At 38.6% G+C, this 14,172-nt stretch overlaps 1 protein-coding gene across 6 annotated transcripts in view; it reads right to left on the minus strand.

The window, feature by feature from the left end:
• The window catches only part of frmpd4 (FERM and PDZ domain containing 4), a 36,398-nt gene that overhangs the window by 9,552 nt on the left and 12,674 nt on the right, over positions 1-14,172 (minus strand). For 4 of the 6 annotated variants that reach the window (XM_035958272.2, XM_035958273.2, XM_023292503.3 and 1 more), the window contains exons 2-8: positions 10,739-10,855; positions 3,938-4,098; positions 3,547-3,649; positions 2,707-2,752; positions 1,625-1,729; positions 712-819; positions 174-305 (exon numbers count right to left, since the gene is read on the minus strand). In XM_035958272.2, the coding sequence (XP_035814165.2) occupies positions 174-305; positions 712-819; positions 1,625-1,729; positions 2,707-2,752; positions 3,547-3,649; positions 3,938-4,098; positions 10,739-10,855 (772 nt within the window). Of the gene's footprint in view, positions 1-173; positions 306-711; positions 820-1,624; positions 1,730-2,706; positions 2,753-3,546; positions 3,650-3,937; positions 4,099-10,315; positions 10,597-10,738; positions 10,856-12,513; positions 12,715-14,172 lie in introns of those variants that run through there. The other 2 variants (XM_035958274.2, XM_023292504.3) reach the window with 2 other exon arrangements.

The following is a 14,172-nucleotide window of genomic DNA, read 5'->3' on the forward strand; positions in this document are numbered from 1 at the left end:
CATTGATGTTCTCTAGCTCTTGTTAATAGAATGAATACAACGCATATTTCCCCAAAGCATTTGTAAGTGATCAGATTTATAAAAAGCCTTTTACTGATGTTGTACAAAAACAAAAGTACTTGATACTGTGTACTACCCCTCTCTGTTTAAGGGCATCATGAGAGCTGTCTCACCTGAGTTAGCATCTCCTGCTCGTGCAGGAGCATGAGTTTGCTGGCAGATCCCTCAGCTCTTTGCTCCAGCATCAGAGAGAAGTGCTCGATGCTCTTAATGGATAGCTTTTCTTGCAGGGTCAGGATGACGTCCTTTCACATAGACAATGTCATAGTTAATACAACATGAGAAGCGTGCAGATGCAGCAGCCTCCTCGTGCTCAGCTCAATGCCATGACTGTAAATCATTTTCACGGCTGAACACACACATAAAGACACGAACATACAATCAGAATTTCCATCACAATACAAGAAAAATTATGCAGATATGAATTGCTAAACAAGTTCTCCCTGCTTCACCGATAATTATGCTTCAAATGCTCTTTGTTTGAATTATAATTTCAGTTCAAATAAGGTTCTCAAGGCCATAGTGTAGAGAGGAGTTTGCACTTTGTAATGTACAGTGCAACTGTGAATAACATTCAACATTTAAACTGAAAATCACTTTAGGTTATATAACAGCATTTCTAAGTGAAGGGAGGTTCTTCCCAGCACCTACCTTAATGGATGTGCTGCTGTCAAATTTAAATGATTTAGTCTGCCCATTTTCCAGGTACACCTTTAGAACATTTGGCATAAAAAGAAGGGAGTTGTCCTTCACAGTTTCCTGAGGATAGAAGAAGAATCATGTAATCAACAAATCTCAAATTTTGTAACTGAAAGTTGTCCATTTGCTGTTAGGGATATTTTCTAATTAGATGGCATGTGCAAGAAATAAATATGGAAGGGACTTTGAAGACTATAGGAAGCACATCCATTTTACACTCCTGTTTTTGAAAAAAATAAACAGCAAGATGTAACATATACGTTAGTAAACTGATAGGAAGATGTTTTTTTTTAATGTTTGAACAGAACCAGCTGGTTATTCCTCCATATTTTAAATTCTTATGCTAAGCTAAGCTAAATGTCTTCAATAGAAATGCATAAAAGACATGTATCTTTCCAGTTCACTCTCAGAAAGAATAAATTGGCTTAGTTAAAATATAAAATACAGGAAATGTACTTGTACATTGTAACACTTGTGCGAAATGTTATTTTTTATAATAATTAAATTTCTGTGACATTTATTGCGCTTATGTGACGGTAGTTAAAGTACTTTTCTTTGATAATCACTCCTTACTTAGTAGTTGCTTTCTTAAAGCTCTTTTCTCTGAGTACCTCCCCCAACAGCTTGGGGAAGCTCTTTGTGTGAGTAGTTCTCTCTTTCTTTTGTCAATAATACCCACATGTTCTGTTTGTCATTCAAGTAATGGTGGTGTAATGAAAAGAGATAAAAGGCGGAGGTGTATTCTTATGCCTGTGCATATGCACTTAATGATTTTTGATATTTTCACTCAGCTCTGACTTTGATAGTTCAAGTCTGTTAAGAATCTTCATGCGTACAGAATGTATCAGTGTTCAGTGTCACTTACTGGGATCTGTCCATTGATGATGACCTCTTCAGCAAAGCGGACTTTAACAGGATTAGTCTTTAATTTGGCCTTTTTGGCTGCGCTGATGAATGCCGATTTGGGTGACTTTTAGAGGGAAAGGAGGGGGAAAAAAAACAACAAAGATTTAAAGGACAATCAGCTCTTTCAAAGATGAGTCGTATTTTTTTTCATCACACAACTCAAGGACATGTTTCTTTCTTGAAATACAACAGCCTCTTAATACTCTACTCTGCGCTGATGCAATTAGGGTGGTACTGTGTTAGGACTTAAGAGGGAGGACAGCCCCACCACCGTTCTGTCATTGAGCCTGCAAAGAAACTCCTGGTAAACAGAAGTAATTACAGACTCATTATGAGTGCTTGGTCCTCGAAGTATTATACCCTCGTGTTTATCTACGATTGCAATCTCTGTTCAAGGTTAGTGGCTTGTTTAGTGGCTGTTTTATTTTAAAATTTTTATTTTTTTATTTTTTCAAAGGCCTAACATTCATCATGCTGAGAATCTGAAACACTCGCACTGGATAAAATGATAAATTGATGTGAATGGAAAGAGTTGGCATGTAATAAGAACGCTACAGTGGGGAATTATCAGATTTTGTCAGAACTCTCATGCCACACAAGAAGTAGCAGAGACAGTATTTTGTTTTCTATGAACCCATGCTGATGATATTTTTGGGGAGGGAATTCAAGCATAACTCCATTTCCACTGATTTATTATGTGAACTGTAAACAAAGGCCGAATGCTATATGCTCCTGGCACTGAACGTTCACCACCATCTGGCACTCTGTGACTCTAGTAAATGTTGATGTGGCAGGTTCATGGGAGGTCTTGTGAGGATCTGACGCCACAACATGAGAAGACTTGGAAAGCAGCATTTGGACTCCCTTCGAGTTAGCCCGACTCTAACACGTAGCTGAGGCATTACTGATACTGTGCCAGCACAAACATATGGCATGATTAATGACTTGCTTTCATAGAGTCAACGAAATAATCAGCTCCAAACACACAAACAGCCTATCGGAATGTACTTGATTTCATTCATAGAGGACGAAGAAACTTACTGGGTACGGCTGAACAACAGTCAGTAATATGGACTCTTTGCAGCTCCTGCAAGACATGTAAAACAACAGAATGATGAACAATAAAAATACATAAACAAACAAAAAAAGAAACTGAGGTAAAAGGAGATATTTTGGAGACGTCATGCTGGACAGCAGCAGCTGAACACTGTGTCCCATAGTGCGGAGTTTTACTGCAGAGACAGAACCCATTCAAGGCCACAGGAGCTGTGAAGGAGTGGCCACATGGGCACTTTTCCCTGTACTAATGCACTGTTTACAGACTACCGCACAGGTCATACAAGGACCAAATGCTCACAGCCAGCCACTCAGCTGTGTCAGTGAAATTAATCTAATGAGACGCTTGAAAAAACATCAACAACAGCATACAGCTAAATCACGGTGAACGAAGCAGGTGCCTAGAATGATGTGCAATATCTGTTTGGCTAAAATATTTGGCTTAATAGCACTTAAGAATAAAATAAAGATGCAAAATACAGCGACGGACTGTTTAAACTGCTTTCTCATTCTGGAAAGTAAGTTTGTGGTCATCAACAATATCCTTATAGACAGCAGACTGGGAGAAACAAATGAAACATCATAATAAATTACAATAAATTACAAATATGTCTTACAGTGCCTACAACTATTCACCCCCCTCGGTTTTTAAGTGTTTTATTGTTTTACAACACTGGGTGAAAGGGGATTTAATAAAATGGCTTAATAAAATATTAATATTAAAATTAACATTCGTACTAAACGGTTCGTTTTTTGTGGCACTCAATTATCCGCAGCAGGTTTAACATTAGGCAAGTGGCATCTCACAGTAGTGTGTTGTCATACCTGACGAGGTCAATAACCCTCTCCCTGGGTGCTGAACTGACAGGCTCATCATTAATCATGATGATCTCGTCCCCTGGGATCAGCTTGCCTTCTGATGGACCCCCTGCCAAATCACATCATGCAAGACGTCAGTGGTACGAACTGTGCACAGCCATCACCATTCTTCTTGATTTTTCTTGGTTTCCTATCTTGTTGCTTAAAGCTCTAATGAATGCTTACTCACCGAGGGCTGTTAAAATCAATGAATCATCTGCGTAAACTAAAGCCTTAGTGGGTTTTCCTCTTTTTTTTTCTATTTAGGAGGATTTCAACTCATGTTGATACAGAAATGGCAATGGACTGAGTGAGTCATTGTTGTATTAGAGTTCACTGTGTAGCTGGGTCACGTTACCTGGTGTGACTGAGCGGACCACCACAGGTTTCTCACTGCCTGCCACAAATCCAAAGCCCAGCACTGGGTCTCGCCTCATCTCCACCTTACGGGGCGCTGGTGGCACAAACTTGTCTCCGTCCAGACGAACTTCCTCCAGGGAGTTGCTCTGGGAGACGTGGCTGTGGGAATGACAAAAAGAAATTTGCTGTCTTTGTCTGGCTGCTTGGTTTTGCTACACTGGGAATAACTTTTGCAGGTAGTGCTGTGAATCCTTAGCTCGTGTCTTTAGAATTTTACACTTTCATAAATTTCTATACCTTTATATGAAATGGAACTATCACGCAAATTACCAGATTTTAGCTATAGAGTATATCTGTGTTTGCACCATGCTATGGCCGAGACATCCAGTGCAAAGAAACACTGGATTTTAACTACAGTTTTAAGTTTCTTTTATGCCATTTAAGTTCAACCACAGATCAACAACTGATAAAGCGTTGTTTGAATTAGATAGCTGACTAATTGAGTCAAATTTTAAGAAAAAACCTCCAAACATTCTTGTGTCGACAGTTTGTTGCTTTTCTCTAGTTTATATTGCAGTAAATTTGGTTGTCTGCTCAGACAAATCAAGACATTTGAGAATGTCACTCTCAGCTCTGGGAACTTGCGACTGGCCTTGACATTTAAAAAAAAAAAAAAATTTTAGAGACAAAATAGGCAAAATGTGCACGCTCTAATATAATCACTAAAAGGATCGCAATTATAATATCATTATAAGAGACAGCTGTTTAAAAATATGAGATCAGGGGACAGAAATTGATAGACTATTTTACTTGAATATAAAATTGATGTTTCCTTTAAATACCCACAATATGTAAAGACAAGATGCCAGATATTGTTTTGGAATAAGGAACAATAGAACATGTAGGTGATGCTAATCAAGCTCCGATGATTGTATTCTGACATTGCAGTCATCTAGTACATGCTTTAACAAGCATCTACTCACATTGTTATGTGTTAAACAATAAGCATTTGATTTGCCACACTAATGGAGTGCCATGTTTTTCAAATTTCTTTAAGTCTGAGATTTGCTGCCTTTACGATTCCTGTAATTATTAGCTGGCTGCAAAACAAGACTCTGTAGTATTTGACCATTTTACTACATTTAAACCTGATCCGTGCATCTTCTTAATCCTTGCAACTAGGGATGTCCGATAATATCGGCCCACAGATATTATCAGCCCAATATTGGCATAAAAATGTAATATCGGTCAATGTTTATGTTTTTTTCCCTATCATGAAAAACGATAAAATAATGGCTTTCAAATTTTTACAGTATAGTTGCCATATTGTAATATACTCATAGAGAGAGGGAGGGAGAGTGTGAACTGTTGTTTGAGACAATTTAAAAAAATAAATATGACATTTTTAACATAACTTAAGTTCAAGTAGTTTTCTTTTTTGCACAGACAATGTTAACATTTGGAAAGCCATGTTGCATTTGACAATGCATCCAATGGGACGAATTAGGCATGATGTATTAATTTCATGACAGGAGATATGTGATGTTACCTAAAATTAGTTAAATAGCCCACATATATCAGTATTGGTTGATATCGGAATTGGAAATTGAGAGTTGGACAATACCGGCAAATCCGTTATTGGCAAAAAAGCCAATATAGGACATCCCTACTTGCAACACATTTATTATTCATTTGAGCTCAAAAAATGCACACAAACTGCATGTGACTTTCCCATATTCTGTGATCTGAGTTTTTACAGTGTCTCTCCACTCTCCCTGGCTGCAAAAGCAGCAGCAGCAGCAGCTCCGTATGGTGCCAACAGTATTGGTTAATTAAAGCCGTGGGCAGACAATGTGTAATTCACAGTTATTCTTGACACATGTACCATTCAACACTAAATACTAACAATTAATCCTTCATGGCGCAAAGACGCAGTGAGATGTGTCAGTCGCATTCGCAATGCCACGAAAAGAGAAAAAAACAGCAACAACAAGGGCAACAAGTTCAGAGATGTTAAGTGATTGTCAACTAAATATTGTCGAGGATGATTCAACAGCTCCTTTCCAGACCAATAAACATGCGGCCTGCCATTAGGATGAAAAATGCAGCTGCAAAACAGATAACAGAGAGTGGAAACAAGCTTTTTCCACCATTATTTTTTGTGATAAAATTAGTCCTGAGCTATAACTGAACCCCGTGTCTCTCACCAATACAGAAACTAAGATTTCAGATAGAGGCTCTCTGCTTAACAGTCTATCGGTAACTCTCATCCAAAAGAGCAGAAAGAAAACTAAAAAGACAGACGAAAACAAATATGACCAGTTGCTAAACATAGATTTTACAAGCCAGCTCCAGGAAAACTGGGACTTTATTGTTTAAAGTAGGGTTAGGAGCTCATAACTATGGCAGAGCTGAGAGATTCCACAGAGCCTTTAAAATTACCACCTAAATCTTGTTCTCTTTGTCAAACAGAGCAAAGACGCTCGAAATGAACCGTACGATGTCCTCCTTTAGTTCCAGATAAAAATCCAAGATGTCTGTACAAGCTGTGCACATTTCATCTGGGAAGATTTAAAAGGAGCTACAAGCTATGAGTGATAAGCTGTAAAAGAGGAAACATTTTAAATGATCTATAATTTAAAGAGATATTACTGACGTCTTCATCGAGATTTCTTCAAATTAATCCAAATTACAATGCAAATCCGACTGCTTTTCATTACAAGGACAATGTTCTTATCCCTACTCCCACTCCCTTGTATTGCTCTGTGTGCTTTTGTCAGGGAAACAATAAGCAAATTTTAAAAAACAAAAGCTCAACTGAAAAGCAAGTCCATTCTGTGCAATAAATAAATATATTTGTTCTATAAAGGGAATCAAGCAGCTATTGTGCAAAATCTGGCCGTGTGGCACGTGGACGCTAGCGGGGGTGGTCGATCTCGTTTAAAAATGCCTCAAAAGTCATGTGCTACCTCAATACAAATGCATGCTACTATAAAATGTACAGCGTGTATATTATGCTGAGGCCGTAGTACGTGTATTTGCAAAGAGAGATTATCCTCTTTGTTTCAATTAAACATTCTATAGCCTCAAGTCTCCCACTGGTCAGATTAGTAACACATCTGTAATCTGCATTAATGTGTAATCAAAAGATAGAAAACAGCATCTTCCTTCTTTCCCGCTTACAAAGGAGCAGCACAACACGAGTACCTGTTTTTGCTGATTGATTTCAGTCTGTGTGACCTAGCTTTTGAGTAAGCATTTGTTCAGAATCAAATTCTCACACAAATAAGCAAAGCAGCTAACAAACTACTATCCCAGTTACATAAATGCGCTCGTCTGATGCACTTCTCTGCAATATGTAAAGTGAAATATTTGTGGTGATTGCACTAATGTGTACAAGTCAGTGGACAGGGCCCCAAATTGAGTACAGCCCCATTAACTTATTCTGCTCTTAAAACAACATTTCACAAAATTCTGAGTTATTTCAATGTATGCTGATGGGTCAATATATAGCTGCAGGACTTTTTCTATCATAGCTGACATTTTTTCTGTTTTCAGGCCTAAAATCAACATGGCCGCCTATAACCAAACACCACATGGCATTTTTACAGAAAGATTCTTCTAAATATTATTTATACAATTGAGTAAACCTGAAATTGAAAGTTATTTATAAAGATATTGTAGTAAACCTATTGACATGTGATAAATCCACGTTTGACTCACACACTACTTTACATTAAATAACTCAGAAAGCCTTGGAGTCTTGCCAGTCTTTTCTTCAGGAGGAAATGACATCATGTGGAGCAGGTCATGTGATCTGGAATTAACACACTTCCTTGAGAGGTGTTTTTGTAATGGGAAACTTAGTTGAAAGCGATTTCTCGGACACAGACACAATTTGTTCTTCTCCGTATAAAATTTGATATATTGCCAAAATATCTGTCCTGATTATCTCAACTTAATGAAAGAACACAATCAAAACCATTTTTGAATAAGCTCATTTTATTATTGTTTAGCTAATTAGAAGGTGGTTATTATTACATTTGGACGGTTATTTAATTGAGCCATTTCTATTAATAAGTGATTGTTTCCATGATAAATAATTATGGAATTTGTAAAGACATGATCATAATGAACATAAAAACATTATTTTTTTAAACTTTTAATAAACATATATGCAAGATATATCCCATTTAATTCAGAAGTCCCTCAGTTATATATTGACTCTGATGATTGATTTAAATACATTCAACCACTGTGCCTGATGAAAAATATTAGAGATGCATTCTGACTAAACAGAACAGAAAATAAGTGAGAAACTATCAGATAGGCAACAATTTTCCAAACATTTAAAAACCAGTCGAAGACGTCTAGTCACAGTGGGATGGCGCAGTAGTACTGGCAGGCAGAAGGACTGTGGACAGTAAGTGCAAAGCTTGATGTAACGAGACTGTAAAGTTGGAGCTAGTTAAAAATAATGATTCCCTGCACCACCGTGTCAAATGCTGGCATTACGAACCTCATCACAGTTAAACACGATTTTACTCACATCCATCTGCCTTTACACAAATATGCCATGTTTACCTGAGGTCACCAAAGGAGAAACAGCCTTTCCTTTATTTTATAGTAATAAAATGTACCTTTTTGATATTAGCTTTTTAAATAAATTCCATCTCAGTTTGCAAAAATAACATCTAATAGTAACACATCACCTCCATGACACCAGAAGCCATTAAAAATTAATAAGAGATGCATTTAAAAAACATTTAAACAAACTGCTTTTTAAACTGCATCATTTCCATGCAAGACTTAAACATATCAAACGTTTTGTTTTTCCCCTCAGCTTTTTAAAAAATATATCTTTTTTAAATTTTATTCCAGTGCTCCTAAAGGGACACATTCTGTTTTTTCCTTTAGCAACCCAAGATTAAAACAAGCAATCTGTTTCGCGTTGAATGCAAAACATTTTGTCAGTCATTATACAGCAACAACAATTACAGCACACTGAAGCGCATCCTTTTCACTTTTGGAAGGTCCTTCTAAGAAGGATTTAGTTTGGATTTGTGTGTCAGTTTTATCTCGCAAATGGCAAACTCAACAGATTGTGCACACATTCAAACCATATGGACCTGTGCATTCAGGAAGAATACTGTCTCCTCCCCTGCACGGCCACCTGCTAAACATGGCTAGATTCCCATTGTGCTGACAGCCATGCATCTAATGGTGCCTAATCATAGCCATTAGCTGCTAGTGTAGCTGCACAACACTCTATATAGCAATCACAAGGCACACTGTGAGCTTTAAAGTGAACAAAAACGAACAGCAAGAAACACTGGCCTGATGTACAAATAGTGTTATATCCAAGTGTTTTCTTGCGGCATATTTTGGATAACATGGAGTAAGCTCATTACCAAAAGCCATATCCTGCTTGGACACAACTTGTTGGTGCGTTGGTTCTATTTGCCCTGCCTGGAACACAGTGTTTCTAACATTATGCAACAACAACTATTATTTATATTTTTGCTGTGTCACTGACTCGAAGACTGTGAAATCTTTTGACACATTTCTAGTGTGAAGAGAAACTGCTAGGGTTCTATCTCAAGCTCGGTCCTTACGATTGAACTCATCTATCTAGAAGTCTGTTGCATTCATCTGATAATAATAATAATCCACTTTGCCCAACACTTCCTCGCTATATTGCAACAGCAGTCCTCTAAACTACATTGCATCTATTAAATACCAAGTGTCAAACTGTGAATATTAAATGCCTGCTACTTTATTCATGCGCTCCTGTCACGCAGACTAGACATGTGTTCCATTGAGAAACACAACAATTTAGCATCAGCACCCTGGAGCTTTGACAAACTGAGATGGCCTCTGACAGTCATCGAAACAGACATTTGATTATTCATGAGTCTTTCTCAAATTTAGAAGGGAAAAGCTGGAGCCAAAGCAGCCTCCATGATCTGCCTCATGCAGACACACTCTGCATCCAGCACTTTCACTGCTCCTTACTTCTTATATAACTCCTCTGACATCACGCTTCTCATGCTATAACCCATGTGTGACAAGTGCTCACCTCCTATTCATTCTGATATTTCTATTTTTTTTTACATAGAAAAGATACAAATATTAAATGAAAAGAATTAACAAGCTAGAGAGCAACTACAAGCAGATATTTTGCAGAAACACTGAAGCATAGAGGCTGACAGAAGCAGCAACGTTTTCATTTCTAACATATTGCATTGTGCACATTACAGTTGAGAAAACAGCCGACAGCCTACCTAAATCAACAGCACGGCTAAAACAAGCGCTCACTTGTTAAACCACCGCACACACAAACATGCAGAGAACCAGTGAAGAGTTTCTTTTTTACCTGTCTGTACAGATTTCCACAAGTGCCAATTACCGAGGATCAATTATGCTGATAACGCTTTAACCCAGCGTCCTCTGAGGAACATGTTGACTCTCAGATCAAAACAAACCCCGGCGCAGGTGAATTTCATCGGCGGCGGCAGCGGCACACACATGCTCGCACTCTCAGAAGCCCCTCTTCTGCATTTGGGAGACTGCATGAGGAGTGTTGTGGGTGTGCGAGAGTGTGAGAGAGAGTGAGAGTAGGCAGGGGCAGAGTGTGCGCAGCAGTGGAGGGAGCAGAAAATCAGTATTCTGAATGCACAGATGGAGACAGTGTGGAGGCAGTGACGTGGCTGGAATAATCACAGGTTGGCAAAGCGTCTGAAACATCTGGGGACAGAGAAGAGCTCCCCCTCAGTTTCTTTACGCACAGGGCACTTACTTGATGTAGCAGTCACGCCCCTCTCTATTGGTGCCCATGTCCCATCCATTTGGGGGTCCCTGCGAAGCACTCCAGGTCCCTGAAGGGGGCGGCCAGCCTGAGGATTTGGTCCTGTGGCTGGCGAGGCGGGAATGGGAGAGAAACCAAGCATGGTTCAACTTTACATCATAATTTGTGGTTTTTATTGCATAACACATGCAGTATGAAGGTCTGAGGTGTTGTGTAAAAGAACAGCTCCAGGTCAGAAAGGCTAGTTGAACTGCAATAAAGAGACATTTGAATCATAATAGTAATAAAAATTGTTCTGGTATAAAGCAATTTAACCCAAGTGATAAGAGATTGTCTGATTCCAGCGTGATAAACAATGTTCCATAGTCACAGTTCACTCAGTGAATACAAATCAAATTAATTACGTAAGCTAGACACACAGGCGGAGTTGTCATGCCTCACTCTTGTGCTTTGAGAGGCATGAAATTGGTTTTATTTCTAGATGTCAGCACATTCTTTATAAAAGAAGCCCAGAGGAATTCTCTCATAAAGCACTTACTTGATTTGCTCAATGCCAGGACGATTTGATAAAGTTTATCAGAGATCATAACCAGCTATAACCGCTGCTAATTGGAACCTAATTGGAACCTATTGTACGAAAGACAGCAAGTGACTCAATCTCAGTTTCAGCTGATTTCCCGATTTTTCCCAACAACGGTTCTGCATTGTCATTTCCTGGTGCCACATTTTGGCAGAGCACAGGTATTCAGGAGGACTGTAATTGGTTAAAATGTTTTTATGTGTCTGTTTGTCTGCACCCCACTGCCTTTTGTTCCCTTTATCTCTGTCTTTGTGTCTGCACACTGGTGATGCTATGAAAGCAGTGGCAGTAAGTTATGTCACTTCAAAGGCTTGTCTGCCGTGTAACAGGGCTCTTCGCATTCATTATTCAAAGCTCCTCTTTCTTTCCCTCTAAATGTTTCCCCACTTACTGTACCGTTGATGATAAATTGTGTGCAGCGCGCTTGTATCTGTATGAGAGTGTGTCTTAGCATGGGCGCACGTGTTCATTTCATGAGATATGAATAAAATATTGCCATTTCATCAACACAGTGTATAAGCTGAAAGAAAGGTTATAAATTACTGTACAGCTATTCAGTGGAAACAGTTAGTCAGCTACAAAATATTGCAACCTAAGCTGGAGCGCGGTTCTGAAGTCACCTAGACTAATCAACAAAACACACCTAAGTGCTACTGGATGCATTAAATCATAATTAATTCATAAAAGAACTAGTACTTTAGGCAAAAGTTGTGCTTTTTTTTGCGTGCTACATTTTAAAGCTGGCCGCTGAACACAGGAAGCAATCTGATTTTTTTCCCTATACCATGGTGTGTTTGGGGGATATTAGAGTTTCCACATGGATATGGATTTATTTGACCTACAGTACAATAGTTGGGAACAGGCCTCGATGGTGTATATTTAGAACATTTCCTGCAGCTCAAATGATGTGTGTGGACACGACTGGATACTGTCAGACACTGTTGCAGCCATGTTCGCCTCACTGACGAGTCCTCCTTGTAGCCACCAATGTACCGTGTTAACACATGCAACTTCTGGTTATGGAGATTTACACATTTTAGTCAAGAGATGTATAAAAGGTCAAACAACTGTTGCTTATGAATAATGTTTTCTAATGACAGTATTTTTCCCAAGATTGCACCTTCAGCAGTCATATGTTTGACATTTCTCCAAAGGTCTACAACATAATAGAGTGTATTGTACTTACAGTCTCGGATGATGTGCCTTCAAAATATGTTTCAGAACTGACAAACTCTTCCAAAAAATCCATTTTCTGTCCCTCAGCCACAGCGTCTCTGTATTAGCAGCACAGTCATAGATACTGTGATCTTTGATTTCTTTTGTCTGCAGACAGGAGGTGCATTATGCCACCGAGTCGCAGCATTCCTGCTTAACAGAGAGGCTGAAAAGGTTCAGCCACTGGTGGACAGTGAAACCGATCTTCCTCAGCAAGCATTAATAAATAATAGCCGCACGGTCACATCGGACTAAGTAATCAAGCGCCAAGTAGGCAAACCATGCTGCACAATTCATGAACAGGTTACCCAAGAGTCACAGTGAGGACAATTAGGAGGAAAGTTGGAGGAAAATGTGGTTCCTGAAGGATTTTTTTCAGCATACATTTCACTGACACCAAAAAATGCGTGATGACCTTTTTCTGTTTTTGACACGTTTCAACTGTGCTTGCTCAACTATTTAGTAGCAAGCAAAATTAAACTTTAAACCAAATAAAAACTAAAAGGAAATACATAAAGGAATAGAGACAGCTTGTAAAATTTAGAATCAATAGTGAATTTTAGCGCTAAGCCTTCGCTACCACTGCAGCTAACTTCAGAGTTTCATGATCTAAACTGGACTATTCCAACAGAGTTTCCTTCATTTGTGCATCTGTCTTGATATCTCTATGAAGATGAACAGATATTGCAGTTAAGAGTTTAACTGCACTGAATGAGAGATGGGAAAAAGATCACTTTTCAGTCCTTCATAAAAATTGCATGGACAGTATGATCCTTGCTTTATCACAGTAATTCACTTTGGCTTTCATCTCTCTGAATACATGCAAGTCGCAAAGAAGCATTGTGGTGTTATGTGAAAGCTGAAATCCTGTTAATGTGGGGAGTAACTCTGCATTATAGACAAGCCACAGCTAAGAAGAGCACATTCCAACGCAGACACTCAAGTTAGTTTGAATAATTTACTTTGACAATCTCCAGAAGGGCTGGCTATATGAAACCACATTCTGGTACCACATGTCTGCTGTTGTGCGTCTTCAAAGTAAAGGAAATGTATTTTTTCACGAGGTATTCAAAACATTATTTCCTCTGATAAGTGTTTTGTGTCAATGATTCACATTTGCACGTCATTGCAAAATTTTACTGACGTTTACGTTTACGTGATTGCCAGAGGACCAAAGTCTGCATTTCCTTTTTGGTTCTTGCATCTTTCCCAGCATGCACTGGGCAATAGACAGGGGAATATCCCCAGGTGGAAAAAGCCATAATAATTTCAGTGTTCTCTTGCATATGTCATCATGAATGAAACATTGCATTATTCTCATCCAACGCAGCCAGTTAGGTTTGATTGAATAAAGGAATAAAGGGATTCAGTTGGACAGGATCTACTAACAAGCTTTTCCAAATAATTCAAGTAATTTTGGAGGAAATTAAAGGTAGAATAACTAAAAACTTTAAATTAGAGAGTTTTGAATCAACCATGTGTTGTAGATCTGAAATCAGAAGGAATCTCTGTGCCTTTCACTTCACCGTCGACCTCATTGCCAGTAACAGAACACACACTCTCCACAAAGCTGAATAAAAATAAAAGGTGTTTTTCTACTCTCCTTGTGTGACAGGGAGTGGAGTGTTAC

Source organism: Amphiprion ocellaris, chromosome 11, assembly GCF_022539595.1.
Source record: "Amphiprion ocellaris isolate individual 3 ecotype Okinawa chromosome 11, ASM2253959v1, whole genome shotgun sequence".
Lineage (NCBI taxonomy): Eukaryota > Metazoa > Chordata > Actinopteri > Pomacentridae > Amphiprion > Amphiprion ocellaris.